At 37.0% G+C, this 25,852-nt stretch overlaps 1 protein-coding gene and 1 long non-coding RNA gene across 2 annotated transcripts in view; one reads left to right on the plus strand and one right to left on the minus strand.

The window, feature by feature from the left end:
• Positions 1-6,480, minus strand: part of si:dkey-246i14.3 (ephrin A4) — a 44,922-nt gene extending 38,442 nt beyond the window's left edge. The window contains exon 1 of the mRNA XM_043261164.1: positions 5,799-6,480. Coding sequence (XP_043117099.1) covers positions 5,799-5,917 — 119 coding nt within the window. The 5' untranslated portion in view covers positions 5,918-6,480. The remainder of the gene's footprint in view (positions 1-5,798) is intronic.
• On the plus strand, positions 5,572-25,507 carry LOC122360506. The gene is made up of 3 exons (XR_006252811.1): positions 5,572-5,769; positions 9,761-9,879; positions 24,250-25,507. It is a non-coding gene; the product is annotated as an uncharacterized LOC122360506 (long non-coding RNA).
• The last annotated feature ends 345 nt before the right edge of the window (positions 25,508-25,852 follow it).

The following is a 25,852-nucleotide window of genomic DNA, read 5'->3' on the forward strand; positions in this document are numbered from 1 at the left end:
TCCCCAATGAGAGTAAAAGACCTGTCCTAGTGAAAATATGCATGCAGTCCAATTACCACACGATGTGTCTATGCTTCAATAGCATTAGTGAAGTAAATCAGCTGCTCACTGTACATAAAATGTTTATATTCAGACCTATAAATGCACAGAGACTGCTTATTTCAGGGTACCAGATGGCAAAAAAAACCTGTGACAATTTAGGAACTTTATGACTCATGCCGCCTCGTAAACTCCAGTGATTTGTGAAATGACTCTTACAAACCAGTTGATTAGTTAGTCAATAATACTTGCAAACAGTAAGCAATCTGAATCAGACTCACTCAGTACCATCAAATGAACTGCAAAAATATATAATATATGAGGCACATACATTAAGGAATCATGATTACTTCATGACTAGAAGCTAAGGCAAGCAGCACTCAATAAGTGTACGAGTTTCTAAAAAAAAAACATATGAAGGAGTTCTCTAATTTGGCAACTAAAAAGTACATTAGCTCTTAAATGTTTCATTTTTTTCGAAAGACAATGGTTGTTTTGTCTTGGCACTTGTACACAATTTGCTTTCAAGTCTGCAAAAGACGCTGTGTGGCTCCAAATACGTCTTTACTGAATAACAACCTATTTCTTCAGACACCAAGAAAATGAATTTACACATGAATTTAAAACTTCATTTTATCTTCCAAAAGACACATTCAGGCCACTGGCTGGCATACAGACTGGCAACATGCTCAGCCTCTAATAACGCAATGGCGAATGCATGCACATGCACGTGTACACAAAACCAGGCATGCAAAGGATAGGGAACTGGTGAGTGATATTGATGTGGTCACGCTGAGAGAAGCGCTATTGGCCAATGTGGAGGTGTGAGATAATGGAGTGTACTTGCTGATAACATCTGTATGGTGGGTATTAGCCAAATATCCAGGCAAGGGAGAAAATATGGAAACTCACTCTTCGCCATGTGCAGCGGGACGACTGGGAAGCCGGCCGTACGCAATCACACAGAGAAATCTGAAACTCATAATATCACTAAATTATAATATTAAACAGGCGACAAAACACGACTTTCTCCAAGGTAGATTGAAAGGTTATCCCATACCAGGTCTGGCCAAATTCCACCGCTCAAGACCCGTTTTATAAGATTATATCCGTTTCATGCTTAGTCCATAGACTTATATCGGTTGGGACTTCTTCAAAGAAGCCGATTGGACCTCAGCGAATTGGGAACAAGCCATAGGACAGAGTCAAACTGTAAAGTCCCCCTGTGAACCTCCAAAATCTCTTCATGCCCACTGGGCCAGGTGGCCTTTACAGTACAGACTGATAGGAAACCACTGAGGAAAGAGGAACATCTCCTGAAAGATGCACAGTTACAAACTGAGCAATTTCCAAAGTAAGTAAGTTTTCAGTCACATATGTAAGCCAATGAAAATACCGCAATACAAAGAAAGGAAAATATGCCATCAAAAAAATGTTACATGGGAATTAAAAGCAGAGACTATATCTAGCTCTGCGAGGGTATGTTTCCTGGAACATATTTCACAGTTACGCGACAGGAAAAAATGTGATAAGCGCGTAGTTGAGGTTGTCGAGCACAAAGTGGAGGAATATTTCCTGTTTTCGCAACATTTTCTTTTGATTTATGCAGCCTAACTTTTTTCTTAGGTCATTCGCAATATCGGGAAATGCCCGTTCATGAAAATGTGCTACAGATTCCTGAAGATTACGGGCAGACGCTGGGCAGCACAGACAAAAACAAACCTGAAGTAAATATAGTTCCATTCATATGGATAATTATACAATCCGCTATGATGCATTAAGCTATACAGTCAACCACATAATAACCAGCAAGCGAGGGAGAGCAGCAGGGAGTTCACTTTCTTACTTCCCTTTGAATGCGAGGCTGAGTGTGATTATTTCTGAGTAGGTTTGTTGATTACAGTTCACAGGTTCTCGTAGCTAATGATTTATAGAAGTAGTAGGGAGATTATCCGAAAATTGTGGAAGTCCTCGCCAAGCACGAGACGTGCTTAGGGGTCCAATCACGGCAGCCCTGATTGAGCAAAATTACAGTTGATCTTCAAGCCTTAATTTAAATTTGCATGCGCATGGGTGCGTCCGCCCCCGTGCTGCCTGAGAGGTCCGATCCCGCCTCTCGCTGTTGAAACGACAAGAAAACATACTAGGTTGTATTTGGGGTTCGCGTACGGGGGGTTGATGCGCTTGTGTGCATGAATTAACACTCGCGTGATCACACAATCCACCATTACGCACAAACGCTAATTATTCAAAGTTCCTCGGGTATTAATTGTTGGTTTATTTCAAAATGAGCAATTTTAAAAAATACTGTTTTTTGCATCCTGTTTCGGAAACATGTAGCCGTGAGAGGTTAAAGGGAGGTGTTGGGAAAGAGGCACTTGGAATTTCAAGAGTATTAGAAATGTGTTCAAACTTGTTCAGTAAGTAACTCACAAGCCAGAGATGAACGCACAGATATAAAAAAAAATCTGAAATTGGAAAACGTATCACTGATGTACTTAAAACATTTTGGATTTGTGCCTATAAGGACAAGTTCACCCAAAAATGAACCACCTTCACGTCGTTCCAAACCTGTACCCACTTTCATGTCCTGGAGATATTGTGGAGAATGCACCGTTCACTCTCTTCCCTGCAGCTAGAATAAGTGTCAAAATCATCACGAAAGTGGTCTAGACATTTCAAATCTCCTAAAGCAATACAATATATCTGCATGGCAAACATTTATTAAAAAAAGTGCTGTCAAATCATTACATTTCGATTAATCGTATACAAAATTAAATAATAAAAACACATGCATACTACATATTAGGTAAAAAACAACTTTTATTTGGTATGCGATTAACAGTGATTAATCATTTGACAGAACTAATTAAAATTATTTATTTTTTTGAGAATCTCAGCCTTAGCACGCTTCTTGGTGCAAGAATGCCCAATCCATGAAGTTGAATCTTTTCAATGAATTATCTGATCCAGTTAACAAACCCAGTCTAAATGATTTGTTCATGGTCATTGAGCTCAATTAGGGTAAAAATCAATGAATCTGTGCTGTTTTACAATCACTTCACGTTACAATTCTTAATACTTGGAATACGCTTTTAATTTTTTTATATTTGTCATTTTAATTAAGTTTTTGGCAATTATGTGCTGTTATTTATAGCGGTTTCTTTTCTACATTTCTATTCCGCTTAGTTAGTTTTGGCACGGTCTTCGTATGCTTTTGTGTCCCACAGAAGGAAAGTCACGCAGATTTGGAACGACATAAGTGTGTGAAGTTTTATTTTTATGTGAAAAAACTGTGCGTGTGTGAGTTAAGTCAGAGGACTCCACTGTATGTTCACACACAGACATTGCATCAGGTTTCAAACTTTTAGGTTAAGATCGTAAGAAAACATGAGGAAATAGAGGGGTGAGCCGAGAGAGCGTGACAGATAAGAGCGAAGCACGCATTATAAGCTTTATCCACCTGGCAGGCCATCTAAAACGTCAGCTGATAAACGAAAAGCAACAAGTTTCTCACAGCAGTACACGTCTCAGTTACAACTGAAAGGCAGGAGTGGAGATTAAGGAGGAAGAAAAAAAATTTCTATATATATATATATATATATATATATATATATATAAACATCACACAAACACAGTTAGACAGAAACCTAAAAGTCTTTCACCCACTCTTTCCAAAGTATCGATGTGATGAAACACTGCAAGCTAAACATGACTACCTTGCAGCACTCATGTCTCCAAAAACCGAGCCTCATTAATCTGGTTATATTACACTATTTGGTGTAAACAGCAAATCGATGTCTGTGCATAGTGTTCATTGTTTGCAGCACCGGAGAGCTGTGGAGTGAAGGAGCTGACGTTTAGTCCGCAGATGCCTTTGTCTAAATCTGTTAATAAACCACATCACTGCATAACAAGACTAAACACGACTGCACCGAACCCAAGTGAGGATGTGCGTACGTGCTAGCATTCAAGAAAATCAGTGAGCCCACAAGCTAGGAGCGAATTAATCTCTCATCTCCATCACATAAATAATAAACCGAAAGCCAAACAATGAATTTGTAAAACCTTAAAAAGCCATCTTTCTCTGATGAGAAATTAATGATCTATGATGAAACAACTAGTTTCAAGCGTTTTAACGATTCGCGTGTCGCTACATGAGGCCTGTTGCTGAAACACATGTCCACATGAATGCCTTCCTGCGTCTGAAGCGTTTTAAGAGGGGCGGAGCACAGCTGGGCCTCCAGGCTGTCCCAAACTGAGCGGCCAATCCAGACCGAGATGACACCTGGAGTGGCAGGTGAGCGTGCCATCAGTCTGACAAATGACACCAATTAAACCTTCATAGAGCAAGGCAGAGGACAGATCTGCCGCACTACAGGAAGAGAGCTGATATGCACACATCATTAACATCGATTTATTTAATTAGTGCTACGTTCAGCACTAATTGATCAAACCTAGAGAAATTGTTCAGCAGACTGTAAGGAACGGAAGGGCATTGGATTTTACAGCATATAGTTGATTTGCCCATTCAACAGATACAAAAGCTCTGACCCCTGATCCCAATTAATGAAACTGGAACACAGATACACAAGATAATTACTAACTGCTGCTGCTTCACACCGAAGCTGTTTGTTTATCTTTTGTTTTGATCGTCTTTGTTTGTTTTCCTCAGTCTCATCCTGAAAACATCCATATAATGGACATTCTTAGATTCCGGACCTTCAGACGCAACATAAAATCACAAGCGCTATATTTATTAATAGTTTAGTTTATATTTGAAGTTATTTTTAGGTTTTGTCATTTTAAGTGCTTTAGCACTTTTTTATTAGTTTTTCGTTATTTTTATTTAACTTCTATATTTACTTTTGTTTCAGTAATTTGAATAAACCTATTTTTGTTTTTTTACGTAGTTGCAACATTTTTTTTTGGTCCGTATTAAAACTAAAGGCATGTAAAGCATGCGTAAAGTATGCATATAATCTGGAATTGCTACATATGACCTACAGCATCGGCTGCATCACTGTTTCCTGTCATTAACAAATGACATTCCTGTAGCATCACGGGAGAGAAAAGCATCCGCCGAATGCACGCTTCAGAATCTATTAATGGATGATTCTTTCTAAACGCTGTGTAATCAAAACTATTTGACATACTGCTTCCCACATAACGTGTAGTAGGAAGCGGCCACACATGCTAAACGATGCAGCCTTGATCATCCACCACTTTGCAGAACGCCTTCAGCGCTGACTGAAAATCTATATAAATTAGGCCTAAAGATGTTATTATTGGTTGTATGATCATGTGATTTCAAAATGGCAGCGCCCATAAGGTGAAAACCCACCTCATGCAGAATAAACCAAGTTTTTTTCTCTCTCTTAATCGTCATCTAATGTGAATGAGTGCACCTCATTTATATTATACTTATAAAAACACTAGAAGTTTTTCTTTGTGTATATGACTTTAATGATCAGATATGACAGTGTACCTTTAAGGATAACTAGATCAAAGTTTGCCTGGTGGAAACAGTGAGGCTTGGGAGGACACGTTACCGCACTTAAACCCTTTAAAGTGTGCAGGTGTGTTTTAGGCTACAGACATGAAGCAACACAAATCTGGGAGCGTTTTGGGGCTTAGTCACTTGACGCTCTCTGGGCTGAAGAGCGCCGCGCGCTGAACGCAACCGCAGTCCTGCGCAGTGAGGTTGATTGGAAACAGACAGCACGATGAGTATGAATTAAAAGTAACTGTGATCTTACCGTGTGTTTGTAGAGTTCCAGTATACAACGTGTCTCTTTGCCGTCGTTGACATAACGTGTACAAACAGAGCCAGAAGTCTCATCGTAGCGCAGACTCCAGAGCACCTTGGCACATTCATGACTGAAGTCGACCAGCTCTTGTGGGCGGCTGATACAAGTTTACACTGAGGTTTAACTGAAATGAGACTCAATTTTGAGTCAAAATCGCTTGCAGAAGTTTACTGGATTAGTAGAGAAACGCAAATCCCGATTCTTTAGGAAATCTAAACGCGTGTACTAAGGAACAGAGGCATGTTCTGCGTACTAAAATGAAATGAGAGGTTACATGCTTAAGTTTACGAAGATGCGAAACATGCTGACGTGTGAGACAAGTTCATAAAAACATTATTGCGATTCCTTGCGACGTTTAGTATTTCCCTGTGAAGATCTGAGAAGTATTCCACTTTACCCTGGCATGAAAGTAACTTGTTTTTCTTCAAATGTAAATCCAGATTTTGGTTTACAGGGTCCAAGTTTGACAACAACTCCAAAGTTTTTTTTTTTTATGAAAGGAAAAGAAGACAATTGTTTGTAGTCGCAGGACGCTCTCAATCACGGCCGTTGATGTTGACAGTGATTAGGAGTGACTGGAGTGCGTTTCTGGGCAGGGCGGAGGACACGGGGCGTGTCGTTAAAACTTTGAACCAATCAGTGGCACAGGGGGTGGGGCCAACATTCCACAGTTTTTGAAGGTGTGCTGCGCAGTGCCCTGACAGCTCCACTTTCACTGAATGTGGGACAGAAGTCTTTCAAGTTAGTTTTTTTTACCCGTGAACTTTTTGCTCCTGCAGTCATTTTTGTTTAAATGTTACACTATTGATGATACAGTAACGAGTTGACACAGAAAAAAAATTATGGTGACAACTACAGTTTATGAAAGTCATTTACTTTGTTGTTATTCTGCAGAAAATGTTATATATGTAAAGCATTTATGATGTATTTATATTATATATATATATATATATATATATATATATATATATATATATATATATATATATATATATATATATATATAAAATACTGTTCAGTTTTTTTGTAATTTTTGTAATTTTCTGTTCATCAAAAACTGTAGCAAGGTTTCAACAAAAAATACTATCTTCAACAATAATAATAGTAATAAGCAATCAGCATATAGGATAATTTCTGAAGTATCATGTGACACTGAAGACTGGAGTAGTGACTGCCTGACAGTAATACATTGGAACTGAATAAATATTTAACAGATCAAAGAAAAATGTATCTTAAAGGATAAAGTCTTATCTGAAGTTATTTTAGTTGAAATCTTAAAATGTAATTAAATGTTAGTTAAATTATATTTATATTATTGCAATGTATTTTCTTCTCTCTTTTTTTGATAAAATAAACGCAGCTTTGGTGACACCTTTTGAATGATAGCGTGTGTATGCGTGTATTCATGTACGCGTGTTTATGTATATTATATTATTGTTAATATACAACATGTTTCAATTGTGATCATGTTTTTGTTTAGCTATTGTCACCAAATGATAGGCTGTTTGATTAACCGGAATAACTAGCTCCATGACAACATTTAAACAGATCCATATAAAAACCGCTGAACATAAAGGGCATTTGTTTGGCAGCAAAATCTCCACAGTTAATACACACCCTAGTTCTCCGGCTCGGAAACTGGTTATTCATGAAAAGAGCTGTTTTCCTTCACCACTGGGAATGTATTAAGGGCATTTAGCGTGTATCAGCATTTAGCCCTATTCAATTACTTTTGTCCTTCTCGATGTGTTGTTTCCGCGCACTTTGTACGCGTTTATTCTTATTGTCGTCGTCTTTGCTTTCTCCTTCTTTCGGGAGCCCAAGGATGAAGTGACATCATTCCGTACGTATCCTTGATCCTGTTGGAAGTGCTCGACAGCTTCTGGAGGTTTTGGCTGAGGTTCTGCTCGTCTCCGTGGGAGTCTGCGTGTTTTGTGTTTGCGTGCGTACGTGTGAATGTGTTGATAGGTAAGGGAGAGGCAGAATTAATTCACCTTGCTGACGACAGATATCCCGGGAGAGCGCGTGTTCAGGCAGTAATCACCGTGGCCACCGTGTGCGGCAGCAGTCGGTGGTCCCTTGTTATTATCTGCGCGTGTTAAATTACCGGCCCTAGATGTGAGTAATGCGAGGCAGGTAAGACCAGCAGTGCGGCAGGCCCATCACTCTTAGCGGCAGGTGGAGAGTGTTCGCCGATGACGCTGGGAAGCACGGCGGTGGGTATATTCGGTTGCTAATTCTTCCAAGTCTTTCCCCCGCTATGGCACAACCTATTAATTCCCCTGTCCTCTTCTCATTAATATCATATGATCGCGCGGCGGAGTCTTTCCCTGTGTGATTCGTCCCTCTGGAGGATTCTCAATCCCCCCGATAACGAAGCAGAATTCGTCGCTCCCTCGCTATCACGAACGTGGGATAATTACACAAAAAGTCTCTCCCGCCGAGGCCCGAATTGACCTCTTTGGTTATTATCTAATTAATAAAGCAGCATGACAATGGCGGCCCATTCACCGGAGAGGGGTATTCACGCCTGGGCCTTCGTATCTGACTCCGTGTCATTTCCTGACCGCGGTTTTGTCCTGTCTTGGAATTAAGAGAGTATATCCAGGTTTTTGTGGAGCCCTTGTGGAGGTCATATCTGCAGCGCAGCGGAGCTCTGATTTATATAAATGAAGATCTGGGTGCCAGCGGTCCATGTGGGCCGGGTCTGGGCTATTGTGTGGGAGTCTCAGCAGTGCTGCGGTAATTAAGAATCGGGGCTAAACGGGGAACAGTCACCTTGTGCTCCTCTAGGAGCTGCTCTGAAGTGTGTTTCCTGCTCCTGCAATCAGGTGTTGTTCCAAAACTTGCGTCCCCGTCTCACCCTGCTCCTGTTTTATGTCGTTTTAGTAAGCTGAACAAGAGCGCAAGATGACAGACTGCCAATATGCGGTGTAAAATGATCCATAGCGAAAAATGAAACATCAAATAATTGCTTGATTATTGCAGTTTTACACGTTTGCCTACTATACTGAAGTTCCAGCAACTTTCAGGAGCTGAGATATGTGTTTTTTTTTGGGGTCGTATGAACATGCAAAGGAAGCTGGTTGTGTTCAGATAGACCTACACTGGTAGGAAAAGTCTTTTATTTAGTGGTTCAGTCCCATTCGCAATCGTCCCAGCATGCACTGGGGTATGAGAGCTTAATATTGCTGAATTGTGTTACTGTGTACTTTTATGCTAGAAGCATATTTTACACAAGTACGCAATAGTTAACGTTCTCTCCTGCGGTGGTCTTGCGGTTAACAACCCCAGTACTCCAGGGGTGAGTTAAAAATATCGGTGCCATTTAACCAGATGCGTTAGTATTTCCGAAAGTTGCTGTAAAATGTCTCACTAATGTTCTCATTAGTGTGTGTATGAACAAATTTGTGTATGAAATCTGCTTGCAAACAAGTTCACTCACAAACAATGATTCAGCTTTAATTTAATCATAAAATAATAATATAAAAACAAAAAAATCACCCTGGGTGCCCTTATAATTGTGTTAGGGGGGAATTTTATTACATACTACAGATATTTCATATTAAAAAATTAATTGCATACAGTGAAAGAGTAAGAAAAGCTGTATTTTAGCTCAAGCTGTGGGGTTCTCTGTAAAAATGTGAATTAAAACCTTTTTTTTTTTTTATGCGAATTTCTGTGTGCAAAAAACAAAATGAATGAAAAACCATTGACTTCCACAGTACTTATAGTAAAAATACTATGCATATTTTTTGCATTATGAATTGCACTCTTAAACAATCCAAAACACAATAAACGCTTGCACAGGTGAAACTATCTGCATTTACATATTTTAGCAGAGTAAATTGTTTTTTATAAATAATTTTTTATAGGTGCATATCTCTGAAATTGCTTCATTTGTGCTTCAGGACAATTGAGAGGCCTCTAATGAGTGGTTTTTCCGGCGATCAGCATATCAGAGCGGATATGACAAGCTCCACCAAGAGAAAATGCAGGTCCTATGAGACGAAAGACGTCATCTGAGCTAGTAAGTAGTCAAAATATTTCCTTTTTTTTTTAATAGAACATAAATGCACAAGGACGAATCATAGAATATATGAATCTACTCAATAAAAAAAGAAGCTTTTTTTTAAAATAAAACATCAAGAACTTCTCCTCACTCAGTGCTGTACAGTGAGATATATATGCTGCACATGCTATGGTCTGTGCAGTAAATAAATGTATGCAATACATTTTTACATTAGTTTGAGCCACTTGTTTGTGTGATGCGAGTGTTTGTTGTGTGCTCGTGAGTGAGGTTAATTGACAGTTGTGACCTGTGCTACAAAATGTTCAACCTTTTTGAAATACTACGTTGCAAAAAACATTAACATTCCACCCCGTTAGTGTACATTTTCATTGCAATACATTTCTAACTGATTTTTAACATTCTCAGTGATCTGTTAAGTATTAAATGATGCAGTCGTAGCAATTAAAAGGAATAGTTAACCCATAAATGAAAACTCTGTCACATGAGAGCGAGTAAATTACAGGTTTTTCATTTTTCATTTTGAGCGATGCTCATAATGATAGTTATTAGAAGTGTTACACTACACGACCTGGGCCTGTAATGGTTAAAAAGTTTTCAATTTTTAAGAACTACATAACATGCTATTTTCTCAGACAATGCAACATGAAATAAAATGTGAAACTATGTATACTACACTAAGGTTCAGATGTCTGGATTCACTTAGACTTGTTTAATATTTTTGAAAGAAGTCTTTAATGCTCATCATTTATTTGATCAAATTTTATAGAATTTTTTTTTAATGTATTTACACAGCTGATGTCTGTTTGTAAAGTCACGTGATCTGTCGGAAATCACTGCCAATAGGTTGCAACAGTTGTGCTGCTTAACATTTTCAAGATGTCTTTGAAATAGTCTTCTTTTTATAACAATGTAAGCCTTTACTTTCACTTTAGTTTTATGTAATACATCCTTATGCGGAATAATAATAATCATTAAAAATTATTTATATATTATAATAAATAAATAAATAATATATATATATATATATATATATATATATATATATATATATATATATATATATATATATATATATATATATATATAATTATTTTATTTTATTTTTTAAATCTAGCTAATTGAACAATATTGTAAATCAAAAGGACCTATTTTCAAAGAACTCTGTCAACACTTTTGCAATCTAACATTTACTTACTCAAAAGCCGTGCCAACTTTTCTTTTCCTCTCTGAAGTTTTATAAACAGCTCGTTTAATATAGTCTAAGTAAAGCGCGAGGTTAGTAAGTGTTCTTAGAAACGACAGCAGTTGGTCTTTCTCTCTCTCCATAAATCCCTCAACCCTATCAGTGTCACTTATGTCCTCCTCGCCTCCCTCATTTCTCTCTTGTTTCTCTCTCTCCGTCCCTGTTGTACTCCAGCTGTCAGGGGAGAGTTAATCCTGTTATCTGTACAGGCGCAGACTGACAGTCTCACACACATACACAAACACACATTTTCCCAATCCGCCGTACTGTAATCAACCAGGCTGTACACACCACTCTCCCCTCTATAATTAACTTTCCTCTCAACCGGCGTGTAACACACACACGGACTCACAGAGGCACTGCTCAATTAATTAGGCTGCCCACATGCAAACTCGAAGGGAGAAAGAGAGAGAGAGAGAGAGAGAGAGGGAGACTTTTCGCTTTTCACTCTCTAAACTGCCCCTGTTGCATTTCAAATTCAATGAAAAAAGTGTGATAGCAAAGACAAATGAGACCTGGGATTGATGGATTTACGCTCGGCTTTTATACTTGGCCTAACACGGTGCATATTGTTGGCACTTCACAGCTAAAGACAATGTGACTGAATGCATCCATTCAGGTTTGTGTTGTCCTTCTGCTGTGTTTATGCGTGTAGGTGAGAGCGCGTGAGCTTTTGTTCGCGTAAATGAAAGGGAGAGCGAAAAACTAGCCAAAAACCTGCCCTGCCAACACGAAACGCGCAAACACGTACGAGCAGGAAGACACGTCACTCGCAGGCATTCAGGTTGAGCTGTAGCCTTTATGTTTTTCTCACAGTTTCTCTTTCTTAAGCTGTCTCTCTCTCTTTCTCTCTGAGGGGTAATTACAGTGGTGGGCTCAAGCCGAGTCGGTAAACGCTTCTCTTTTCCTCTTTCGCTCCCACCAAGCAAATTATGCACTGGTTACTATAGAGACCTGTTTACAAAATGTTCTTTTTGCCTTTTTCTTTCCTCCCCCCTCTGCCCTCAATCGCTCCATTTTTTTCCCTTCAATTTTCTGCTGCTCCCTCTATCCTGTTTGAAACTCAGTGTGTCTCCTTATGTACTGACTGATGCCTTCATTCGCCTGTCCTCTTATTTCTTCTTTAGGCTCTTGCCTGCTGTCTCTATCCCTGACTAACACACACTTGCACACAAGAATGTCAATCATATGAAAATATGATTGCGAATGATATTGAGCAGCAGTCTGTGTTTGACACGAGTGATGAATGTCTTTTTTAATAAAGGTGAAATAAAGGAAAATCAAACATATTTTTCTTCATATGTTGCTCTGATGATGTGAAATTTCAGAATCGGTACTGACTCATTGTGATATCTGCATTATATTTATGCATCTAGTTGACACGAAACTTCAAGCAGTGACAGTGACTTCCTGCTGTGTGACATGCTATATTTCAATATTTCATCTAGAACTATTTGAAATAGAATATTGCTCTGTACTAACTGTTAACATGCACTTTTATGAGCTCGTTCATGGAGAGACGTGCTATATGCAATATATATATAGGATATATTTAATTTGTCACATCACAGGACTATTTTAATCAACTGAAAAAAGAAAAGGTATAATGAAGCTAAATGTTTGTTGTATAAAAACAAATACAGAATTTGATGTAACATTGCTTTATTTGATGTGACAAAAAATTGTTCAGAATTTGTATTTATTAATGTATATTTAATATATTAATGTTTTTTTAAAAAATTTTTTATTGCTAAATCAAAAGACGTTTTGTTCATTTAAATGTATAATTTACATAGGGAGGAAACAATTGAACAATTTAAACTTTTTTTTTTCCCCATCTACTGCTCTAAACAGCTTCATTCTTCTGCTGAACACAAAATACGATATTTTCAATAATAAGGTTAACCAAACAGTTACTGCTAGGTAGCCATTGACCTCCATGGAAAAATAACATTGACGTCAGTGGGACCTGCAAGCGTTTGGTTATCCATATTTTAAGTCTCTTATTTTGTGCTCAGCAAAAGAAAGAAAATTATACAGGCTTGGAACAACTTGAGAGTTTGTTTTTTTTTTTTTTTTTTTTGGATGAACTATCCCTTTAATTCTGAAGACCATAAAATGCATACCCGGTGAACATATTTTGGCCTAAAATCTTGATTTAACCAAAAACAATCTTCTCTGAAAGTTACTGTAGTACATTCCAGGTGTCCATGTTATCAGTATGTGTGTTTTCCAGGAATCGATCCCCGTATCATTTTACTTGCACATCTTATCTTGTCCTTGCTCAACTCTTCCTTTCTCTTTTCTCTGTTTGTGTTTCCTGGTTACACACACTTGTCTTTCCCACACACTTGTTATTGGCAACCTCCTAGTGGTACCCAGTGTATTCAGAGGATGTTTCTTCACTTTTTTCCTCTTGTTAAATTCCTTCTCATCACTCCTCTTTGCTGCCTTGGTGATCTGCTCCTATTCTATCTCATCTCTCTCTCCCTCATTCCCTTTTTGGGCATTTACTTTTCAGGCAGGGATTGACTTCTGCCAAAGCTGTTCAAATATGACAGCACTTAGACAATAAAAGTACACTATCATGGCAGCTTGAGAATACAGTACACAACCTGAGAAAGAATGTTTGTGATTCACACGAGTACAGCAGAGCAGAGCATAGCATCTAAAGCAATAGGTTTAACTGGTTTTGCTACAGAACCCATTTTTTTTACTTTGGAAATCCAATCGATGCTCAACACATGTGAGATATATAGTAGAAGTCTGAAGCTAGCCTGAAGGCTGGTCCACACAACACTGTTTAAGCAAAAAAGTTTAAATGCATTCTTCGTCATGCTCTACAGAACACAAATTAAGATATTTCTGATGAAGAACTTTCTGACCCTACAAAGAGAGCATTGTAGCATTGTGAAATGTTACAGAGAAACTAAGTAAGATCTTTTTCAAAAAAGTGTATGTGACAAGAATGGTTCAGCTGTAATTTTATAAAGCTACAAGAATACTTCAATATTTCTTCAGGAAAGAAAACCAAAATAACTTATTCAGCAATTCCTAATGGTCAACTTGGATCATGTGTGCAGTGTCAGCCAATGACATTACAGCCTTGACAACATTTGAATTTCAGTCAACCGTTGTATGACAGTCAACCGCGTTTACAGATACTAAAGAAATGAATGTGAAGTGCCAAAAATTGAATCTTACAAAAATTCAGTGACTGTCAGAAATGGCTTTTTTAGAGTGTAAACTCTAAAATAGTTAAATACAAAACCATTGTTTGGAGGCAAATAAATTGAAGATTAGCCGATAGGCTGTCGATTCATTAAATGATAACCTGTTTCCTCACAAAAGCTATTTACTCAGCATAATGAAGCCTCTTCTCCATTGACATCCATAAAAAAGACCTCCGGTCTCCTTCCCGCGTACCACCAAAGCTGAAGCGTTAGCTTTGGTCCTTACTTTTTTTGGTAAAGGTTGCAGGCTTGACTTCCAGTGTCTTTTGTTACCAATTGATTTAGTGATTTAGTTGGGAACATCAACACACTGTCTTTGACGTCAACAGCAAAACACCCTATTGGAAAAAAAAAAAGCATATGCTAGTTAGGTTTGATTTGAAGCGTGGAATCACTCGTGAAACTGAATGTGATATTGTGTAGCTTATCAGTGATTTACGGCTCTGTGTATTAACTGACGCTCCATTTGAAAACAACTGGAGGAGATTTACAGCTAAAGAAACGGCTTTAGTGACGAGGTGCACACAAATATACCGTGCTACATGTTGCCCAGCCCTAAGGAGCCATTCTTCAAAACATACCCAACCAGCAAATGCTTTTTTTTTTATCTTTAAGAAGCAAGTTTGTAAGCTTATTTCCTTTCAATCCTAGACTAATTATATACTTTTAGCGTTGTTATTTTTTTCCTGCTGTCTTCAATTCCCAAAACAGAATCGCCACCCACCAGTTGAGAACCCCGACCCTTTGTCGAATGCGTTGCGATTGTGTGTGTATATATGGAGACCTGGCATAATGTTTATTACCCAGGAGTCTCTGATTCCTACACAGTAACTACTCAATGTCTTTCTCACCCCTATCCTATTCACGCAGTGCTGGGAAGCATTGTCAGCACATAGTCCAGTGTAGTGTTCAGGCAATTAATTTAGACTCTTCTTTCATCTTGCTCTGTCTTCCCTGAAAACGAGTGGTCCGGTGGGCTTTAGGGCTTTATCAGGGCCAGAGTTTTAAGGGCGGACGTATATTAGACTGCATAACCACTCGAATTTTGGTCTTGTGAGATTTGACCAAGGCACATGTTTATAGAAGGCATAATTTTGGATGGTTAAAGTGCGATAGACATCTTTTGTAGGTGTGGCTGGATGTATTAAAGTGGGTTTAGGGAGCATGGGCGGCTCGTGCTGATGGGAAGTAAAAGTTAATTGTTCCCAGAGGGCACATGCAGAGCCGGAGGACGGGATAGGCTCGAGATGATGGTGCAGATTTCTTCCTCCTTCATTTCGCCCCAGTCTCCTCTACTTGTTCCTGTTCCTGTGTTTGTGAAATAAATAATGAATGTTTAATTAAAACTCTAATACACTGTGTTTCTGTTAATCCCAATTTATGTATTGTAATTAAGTCTGTCTCTTCAAGCTTTGTTAATTGCTCACGCACATGTAAATATGCAAGGCAGTAGGATTGATTCGGGCTTATATGCATAATCACAGTGTTTGATTGTGTCTGCATTTGTGTACGTGATTCTGTAAAAGACATTTGCATTTTAGTTGACACTCGGAGGTGTGTGGGCAGAGAGAATATTATTATGCTGTCATAAAAGTGCTTGATTGGTATAATGGACCGCTACATAATAATACGACTCGGCTTATTTGTTTACATGGCATGGTGTAGGTAATATATACATCCATCAACTCAAACAGATTAGCAGTAGTTTCAGTATGCACTGTCCATTTGTTCATCCGTCCTTTCACCCAGTTTGTTGTTTTTTCCTCTTTATTTGTCTGTCTGCTTTCTCAATCTCTCGCTCTTTCGCTCTGTCGCTCATTAGAGACAGAGGGAAAGTGATATCATTCTAATGATTACCCTCTTCTCCTCTCCACCCCCTCTCTCGCTCTTTTCAGTAAATGAGTGAAAGTGATATCTCTCTCTAATGATCAGTGTGAATAATCGGCCTCTATATAAAGTCTTCCCTTAGTGTTGGAAATCACTCTCGCTTTTCTCCCACTCTGGCCTTTCATTATTTCCTCCTCTTATCCATTAGCCCTTTATTAGGATGGTTCTCCTTTCATAGGCTTCCGTGCTGTTTGATAGCGATCGAGGATTTAGAGGAATTATTAAATACAAACATGCAAGATCACGTTTGCAGGTACAATGCTGTTAAACCACATGTTTGGTATTTGGATGGGATTTCAGCTTAAAGAGCATTAGAATATCCGACACAGATAGGCCTTTATGATTTACTTTTCGCCAATCGGATTTCATAAAGTGCAACTGCGCTGTTGTTACTTTAAGAAGCTTATTCTAACTGATCTGACCCCTTTCTCTCAGTTTATCCAATTTAGTCATAATGTAGTCATTATAATGAAGAATTTCTTTGCAGCTAAAGGTAAGTAGAAATATATGGTTAGTCTACAAAACATTTGCCATTTGTGATCCTCGTATGTGTGTGTGCACGTGCATATAATTAATTTAACAATTATCATTTAATGCCAGCTTTTACAATATGATAATATTGACATTTAAAAAATATTTTTGCTGTAACTTTTTTTTTTTATGTGCTTGGCTGTCTTTTACTTTCATTATGAGTTAAAGGCAAAATGAATGCGAAAGCAAGCCTTTCAAAATTTTTCAATATTTATAACATTTGAAGTGGATCAAAACCATCAAAGTTATCCTAAAACCAAAATGCATTCTTGTCTTAAGTAAACTTTTATATATTTATTTATTTATTTATAGTTTCCGTTTACAGTGTACAGAAACATAATACTTAGAACGTCAAGTTAATGAAAAACAAACCAAGCAAAAAGTTTTACACATTTTTCTATGCTAGTTTACAGTATAGATATGTTTAATTATTATTGTTTAACTACAGTGCATACAATATTAGAGAAATAATTATCTAGATTTGGAAAAAAATCAAATGAAAAAAGCTTCTTTCATAGAATAATCCTCCAAAAAAAAAAAATCTGACAGTATATATAAAGAGGAAAAAAAGTGAAAACCAAGCTTTTTCCACGTGTTTATTTTGCGCTTACAAAAGTTTTTTTTAGTTTTTTTTTTCCTCTCTTTCTAGCGTGGAGGACTTGAGTTATTAAAACGCCAACCTTTCCAACAAGAAGCAATAAATCAACCTAAAGATCCTGGGAGAGAGAGACAGAGAGAGAGAGAGAGAGAGAAAGAGAGAGAGAGAAATAGGCAGAATGAGGAGAAGCGGATCTGTAAGCGCAAGGCCTTGGAGAATGGATGGATTGGTGAAAGAAAGGCAAGAGTTGAGAGACGGCAACACTGTTACAGAATACAACCAAAACTAAATAAAGTCCATAGGTGCAGAAAACTGAAATCGGTTTAGTGCAACTAGATCAACTAACGTTTTTTTGTAATTCATAATGTTTTACAAACTCAGGGATTGCATTGCTTACTCTGCTGTGTCTCTGATACTGTATAATAGCACGGTGCACAGGCACATACACTCAATCAGAGTCAGCCGGGCCTGACAGGTAGAGCAAAGCTGGGTGAAACGGTTAAATAGTTTAGTCTCTGCTTAAGTGGCTGTCTCTCTTGATATCTCTCATTGTATTCTTCTCCCTTCCTCTCTTTCCCATCTTTATTCACTGCCAGATTCACATAAAAAGACATCCATCAGGATATATATACATCCACAGCATCATAGGTTTACAAATGTGCTCACATTTATGCTTTAACGTTTGTGTGTAAGTGTGTGTGTGAATAAATGCGTTAGTAGAGCGAAGAACACCAAAGACAATTAAAAACAAATTCATCAACTTTCTTACCTGTCTGATACATCTCTCGAATTTTTGGAATCTACTGATATCAGATTTAAATCTACTTCCTTCTAACTACAGTTTAGAACAAGTAGCAAAAAAAATATACAATACAATACACTAAACTACAATCAATTATTATTCTACAAATTATATATAATAAACTATAACAGCTATACCATCAAATTATATTTAAAGTTAAGTGGATTAATTATGTGGTTTTGCTACTCTAACTGTAGTTTAATAGGGTTAGTTCAATCAAAATTCTATCATTAATTACCCTCGTTGTTCCAAACCTTGGTTTATCTTTAGCTTTTTGACTCTTCAGACAGCAGCACATCCACCATTTTCAAGGCACAGAAAGGTAGTAAAGACCATGCAATATCAATTGTTCAACTGTAATGTTATGAAGTGAATACTTTTTATATGCAAATATAATGAAAATAACAAATTTATTTAAAAATGTGTCTTCTCTGTGTCTCTCTGCATCACTGTAGTGCAATTTTGCTGAACACAAACTGTGTACGCTGTTCTGTGTCAGACTCACAACAAGGATACGCTTTCATTTTCTTTGCACACAAAAAGTATTCTAGTTGCTTCATAAAATACAGATTACACCACTGATGGCAGATGGACTATTTTTTATTTAGTGTTCATTACTTGGCAGTCAATGGGACAATCAGAAGCCTCGTGGTTTTTATCCAAAATGTCTTAAATTGTGTTGTACATAGACGTGCAAAGCTTTACAGGTTTGGATCGACTTGGGGATAAGTGATTAAAAATGAACAAATTTATTAACGATTTAAAGTTTCTTTTTGGGGTGGAGTAACTGTGTATCTATGGCTGTTTTAGTAGACCTGTGCATGTACAAGTGACAGCTTCTGAAGGGCACTTTAAAGTGAGAATCATGGTCCGCAATACGAAGATCGTTTCAAACCAAAATGCTCAAAGCTGGTCACTTCAGAAAGCCCTAAAGAATGGTATGGTGATGGATACTTTGGCCAAAAAAAAAAAAAAAAAAGAATGAAACAATTACAGAATTTGTAATGCTTTATCTGATTATAATGGCAATTGTAATGGAAACTGTATTGGTCCCTGTGGCTCTCTACTGGTAATTTGTCTCCATTTATTGTTAAAACCACTAAATCCTAATGGAATAAGCTATGTCCCAAAACACACTACAGAAAACCATTTTTAATGGTTAATAGTTGATGGCTTGTAATGTTTGCAATGCTATTTGTAGTGAAACCTGAATTTCTGTCATGGTTTCTATAGTTTTTTTGTTGTCGTTATTTTTCAGGGCTCCCATGGTTGTTTGTGTAGATTTAAGTCGTTAAATCATAAATAGCTTGAACAGAGCCATTTAAGATTAATTAAGGTTAACTCATTCTAGAGAGCAAGACTTTTCCATGCTATCTGAGAGAAAAGGGCGTTCAGGTGAATGCATTTGATTAAAAACATAGATACGAGGCTCGATTCATTGAAACATGTAGGCCTAGCTTGTGCTACTGTCACGCTGGAGAACACATTTTTTAGCCTACACTCTTTACGCTGTTTTTTAGCAAATGGGAAATAGGTTGGATCTCACATTCACAGATTATGAGATTAAAGCTCTGTGACTCACAGTAGAGATGGGTGGAGGTGCTCCCACGGCTCTGATAATCGGGACTCACAATGCAATCGAGCATCTAAACGGGCGCACGATATTCCGTCCGACAGCGCTGACGCGGTTGCAAATATCAACGCTGTTCTCACCTGTGAAATCACTAAACCTCCTGGTGGTCGGAGAAAAGAGTGAAGAAGAGAAACTAAATCGTGGCACCGCGAGCACAGCAACACTAAAACCCGCCGAGTGACTTAATCAACCTTCCCATCGTTTTATGGTAAAATGCCTGGAGAGAAGCAGAAATTGTCTAGACATAACATTAGCGCAGTGTCGTAAGAGAGATGAGACATTATTTCTTTGAGCGTATGTAATGTCTCAGAGGAGAGAGGTTTTTGTCTATTTCAGGAAGAATACTATTAAACCAGCTAATGACCCAGCAGAACTGAAATCCAAAACCATGGCAACAACTGCAAAAGAGCCACTTCTCTAATTACGTATTAGCAAAATCGGATACTGTAATTAAAGAAAATCAAATATGGAGATTAAACGGATCTAGAATGGCAACTATGTTCATGTTTTAGTTATTTGGTTATTTCTGTGCTCCAGTGAGTACATGCAGCAAACATGTCCACAATTATTTTGTTGGCATCGTCAATATACTTTTATTTATGGACTTCACTGACAAGTAAAATGTGCATATTTCATTTTTATGTTAAAATTTAGAATAGTATATTCATACTTGAGTGCGCAACATTTTGATTTCAGAATTATAAGTTTAATAAGTAAGTTTTATAAAATTCTTGAACCTTAAATAGTTTGGCGTTTTGTTTTATTCATATTTCCTAGTGAGTTTAATTTAGGTCAATATTAAATTTTAAATATAAATATTTGAAATCTCTTGTCTACAAAATCAAAGTCACTGGTGCAGAAAAGTGCAGAAAAATAAAAGAAACGATCATATAGTCTCTCATGACTATGTGTCATATTGATAAATTTAGTTTCATAATTTGACCGTTTTATGAAATGGCAATGATATGGTTTTTTTTTTTCGGGCCTCCCATGACTTTTGTGTAGATTTAATTTGTTCGGTCACACACAACAAAAACAAAAACATACAAATAAACCGATAATCCAAGATACTTCTTTATTTGATTTTGTATACTTTATATATTCTATATACATTATACAGCATTTTGTAAGCTTTTGTCTTGCACCATTCACCCATTTAGTGTGAACATATTCTGTTTTCTGTTTTGAGTAGAACGATTTTTTTCCTTACAACAAAAGTTATCCCGCGCTTATAAAACTGCACTTTTAATGTTATGTCATTTTCTGCCCTGATTTTCTCCCCCAGACGGCCCGTTCAGGCAGTCAGATTTGATTTGTAATTTCTGTCACCCAGCTGGTGCTGATCAGCCTGTGAATGCTGGAGGTTATGAAACTATAATATCTCTCATTTGTTCCATATTTCTAACATCAGTCATAAATGAGATCTATATTTTCAGATCTAGCTCACTGACTTACATCATAACTTCCCCCTTTGGCTGTACTTTGATTGTTTATATCCATTTGTCTCACAATAGGAAGAGGCATCAACAAATCCTAGAAATCGCATATGTATTGCATTTTTGACATTCCATTCATTTGTTTGGTAAATTGATGGTTAAATCATTGTCATTCGAAATGTAAATTGTCATTTAAAACAGGAATTGAGTTAAAAGCGTTTTTTTTTCAGTACGTTTATTAATGTTTGTTTCATGTTAGCTTTTTCAACTCGTGTACGAGACGAGATTAGATTTCTACTAAAGCATTTTGTTACAGTTTCTTTTAAACGAATGAAATTTGCTAGGAAAAATCAAAATTCCAAACCATTTTTTTTTTCCTGTATAGATAGATAGATGGATTGACAGATAGATAAATGGAGGTTAAATGGACCGAGGGAGAGCAGAAAGAGAGACATGGTACATTGACAGACTAAAGAGGACGAGTGAAACAATAAAAATTGTGCTGACGCTGAATTTCATGTCTATAATAAAAGAGAGCGGGAGGGGTCCTAGAGAGGAGAGGTTCAAATAAAGATGATGATGGGGGAAGGGGCCCGTGCGACTGAGGCACCGCCACAAACGGGAAGCACAAACTAAGACGCCGATAAGTTAAAAAGGAAAAGAAGAAATAGAATAAAACGAGCAGAGGAGAGAAAGGCTGGAATGAGGGAGGAAAGAGAGAGGAGAGAGGAGATGATGGATGCGCTGCTCTCATTTTGTGCCCCCTAACGAAGACTCTAATTAGTGTTTGTGTAATTCTGCACTGTCTTCACTGCCTGCTCATCTTAATTAACTACATTCATCTTCACCTCCCTCCTCTCTCTCATTCTATCCCATTGCTCTCTTAAAAATAACGCCGACTGACTGCGTCCCACCTGGAGCAGATCTGCTTTACTGTACTCTATCTCCTCCTCCTCCTCCTCTCTCGCGCGCGCTCGTTCTCTCTCTGTGTGTCAATAAATGTTTAATTGGTATTATTTTAAGGGATTGTAATACTCCCAAAGCATCTAAGTGTTTGCTTATACGAGTGTATGATGAATAATAAGTGTTAATGACGGAAAATGTTACACGAGGAGTATGGATATAACACATCGCAGGTGAATGCTGTGTAGGTGACCACATCCCTGATTTAAAGTCATTACGCTAATTTAAATTAGTTTTATTTCCGGGATTTTGAAACTTCGCTTAGCCTGATTCGGTTCTGCCTGTCGTTTAGAGCCCGTTGAGCATTCATTCCTTTGTTTTTCCCCGGATTTTTGTGCCTGCTTTTATCATTATTAAGCTGTGATTGCTGACTCTGTAGTTGCTCGGATTTGTCTTTGGCAAGAGTCCGAACGGTAATGAGACACTCTGCCAATTTGTGCTTTCATTTTAGGGGCCGGAAGCCGTTTAATTTGCTTTGTGTTTGTGGTTTTATTTTCCATATGTTTCCATGTGAGTATTATGTTCCACGCACTGCTTTTAGTTTGCTCTTTTGATCTGCTGGCGTTTGTAGGGTCCAGATCTCGGTGGTGTAAAAATCACAGTGAAATCAGTTATGTCAAACTTATTACTCAGTTAAAAGTCATTGCATCTAGTCAGAAGCCTTCTTTAGGGAAGGCAAACCGACACATCATTGAGCAAGAGTTGTATTTTTCTTTCGTGCAAGATTTTCATTAAGTGAGCATTCGGTGATGTCGAAATGTTTGAAGGTGATAATGAGAAAGCAGGTGGTAATAGAGGTGTGTTCTGTGTGATCTGAGGTTGTGTCACTAACGTTCATTGCAGTCGGTGTTGAAATCCAGGCTTTTTCCTGTTTCTTCATTTATTCACTCATTACCATTTAAAGTGACACATTTATATGACGTCAGTTTAAAAACAACAGTGTTATTCAACATAAGTGTGATAAATATGAACACACACACACACACACACACACATATATATCAGAATATGTATATGTATATATGTATGTATATGTGTGTGTAATGTATATGTATATGTATATATATATATATATATATATATATATATATATATATATATATATATATATGTGTATATATATATATATATATATATATATGTGTATATATATGTATGTGTATATATATATATATTATTGCAAAAAAATAAACAAAGATTATAAAACAATATATGTATATATCAAATATCTTTCAGACATTTTTGAAATGATCATATTATGAAAAATTAGTGAAGATATGTACAAAAAATAAATACAAAAATTCAAATAAATCTTAAACACAGCACACATTCTAGAAGTTTTTATAGCTTTTTTGTTAACAGATGTAGAAATTGTATTCAAATACAATTGCATTTCTTGTTTGAAGATGTTAAAGTGGGGTTCACATTTACTATATTTACATTTGTGGACATATGACCATTTCTTCTCTCATCCTCAAATGCCACAACCGGTTAACAGATCATGTGAAGCATGCAGAACACAAAAATGGTAAGAAATAAACAGTTCCAATCTGATTGCCTGGGTTTCTGCACTGTTTCCAAGAGTCAGGATGCACAGATGTTTATCAGCGCGTTGACAAACTGTGTTTACAAGGTACCAGTATTATTATGATCTTACATTTACCCAGTCTAATTGGATTGAGAGAATAAACAATAATTTGGTTCATCAAATGTTTATGCAATCATTCCAGATGCTCTTTTAACCTGTAAAAGACAGTCAAAAAGTATCGAAAACTAAAACGAGAGAGCGTTTCGTCGTGTAAAGACGGTCTAAAGATTATCCTAATGCATTTTAATTGGCATTAAAGTAAGTACGCAATCACATCAGGTGGAAAAACGATGAATCATAATTCATAAGAAATGTCACTGTAATTCGTGAGTCAGTATGTTTTCGTTTGCATAATACGTGGACAGTCTCAGGTGAAGACACACACACACATCATTTTTTCTTCTTAAAAGCTTCACTTTGCATCCTAACTAAGAGCATATGATAATATTTTAGCTGTACAGCTGTGCAGATGATGCAGATCTCGGCCCGGTGAGACCAGCGCACTCAACACAACAGCTGGAAGAGGATGCTATAAACTGCCATACAAATCTCAAGCTGCACCGCTGTGTGCAATTATCATCAGGGTCATTGTCACACATCCACTGCGGTTTTTTAATTGAAAAAACTATAAACGTCTCAAGCTGATAAATGCTGAAAGGAGGCACTCAACGGCCATTCAGGGGGATGAAGAGAGAGCAGGAGAGAGTCGACGGCGTCCAGTGAATGTGAGCAGAGTCACCGTCTCATATTGGCCAATCAGTCAACCTGTCTGACAGTTATTACGTTAAGCGGCCAATCGGATTGCTCGGCTTCTTCGCCCGGAGGCTGAATAAACAGGAAATGATGTGATCTCTTGTGGAAGTAGGACGTGGCATACTGACACAGCTGGTGAGAAGAGCAGACCTGGAACACACTGGAGAAAATTATTGTTTATATGTAAAACAGAATGAAGCCAGTGATGTTTTGTTTAACACCTCGACTGCCAGAGTTTAGTTTTTTTTGTAGCTTTAAGGAAATCTATCACAGCTTTTTGATAATTTACATTTACTTTTTTTAAACGGATCGAATTTATTGTAGATCCCTTGCAAGATAGTAAATTTAGATTTTTGTCCAATCCAATGTTAGCTAGCATGGGAGAGTCCCGCCCTCTACACGATCTAAAACTGACCGCAAGGAGGAAATGATTGAGAGCTGTGACATGACTGAAGACTATCAGGGTTCTGGTTTTTTTGGGAGTTCCTCAGAATGCCATATCCACATTTCTAATTCTAGTGCAAAAAAATGTCTGTAAGATTCATAAAAAAATGAAAAATCTGTATTTTTACTGAGCAATGATGTATTCGATTGCTGAAAAAGTGAAGGTAAAAACCTTTACTCTTTTAAAAAAGTACCACAGTTCCCACAGATGTGTTGTGCTGTAATAGTATTTTTGGCATTGATAATAAAATAATATAGTGCTGTCAAATGGTTAATAGATTAAATTAGGATTTGTAAATAACATTTTTTGTTTAGAAGATATATGTGTACTGTGTATTTTTATTATGTGTATATAAATATACAAAAAAAATTATATTTTAAAAATGTATACGTGTTTATATAAGAGTATAAATATATTCACGATTTTTGTTGTTTTAAAAAAACCGCAACAACAATAACAGTAATAATAAAATGAAATTTGCAATTGATTCAAAACCAGCTGACCAATATGAGATGTTTTTAAATCTTTTAGAGAACGATAAAATTTCATTTGTTAATTACAATACATTATAACAATAAAAAATTACATGATCGTTTTGCAAATTTCTAACACATTAAAAAAACTTAATCAAAAGCCATATGTTGACATTAGTTAATGAACCCGAGCTAAGATGAACTACCAACAAACAGTTGTGTTTTTATTTAATTTATGATTATTCAGTAATAAATGTATTGCTCATTGTCAGTTAATGTTACTGCATTAATTTATGTTAACATAAACTAATGGGACCTTATTTGAAAAAAAAAAAAAATACTAACAAAATGTTTTTGTTTCTAGACATTTAAATGTTAATCATAT

The sequence above is a fragment of the Puntigrus tetrazona genome, chromosome 16 (genome assembly GCF_018831695.1).
Source record: "Puntigrus tetrazona isolate hp1 chromosome 16, ASM1883169v1, whole genome shotgun sequence".
Taxonomy (NCBI): Eukaryota; Metazoa; Chordata; class Actinopteri; order Cypriniformes; family Cyprinidae; genus Puntigrus; species Puntigrus tetrazona.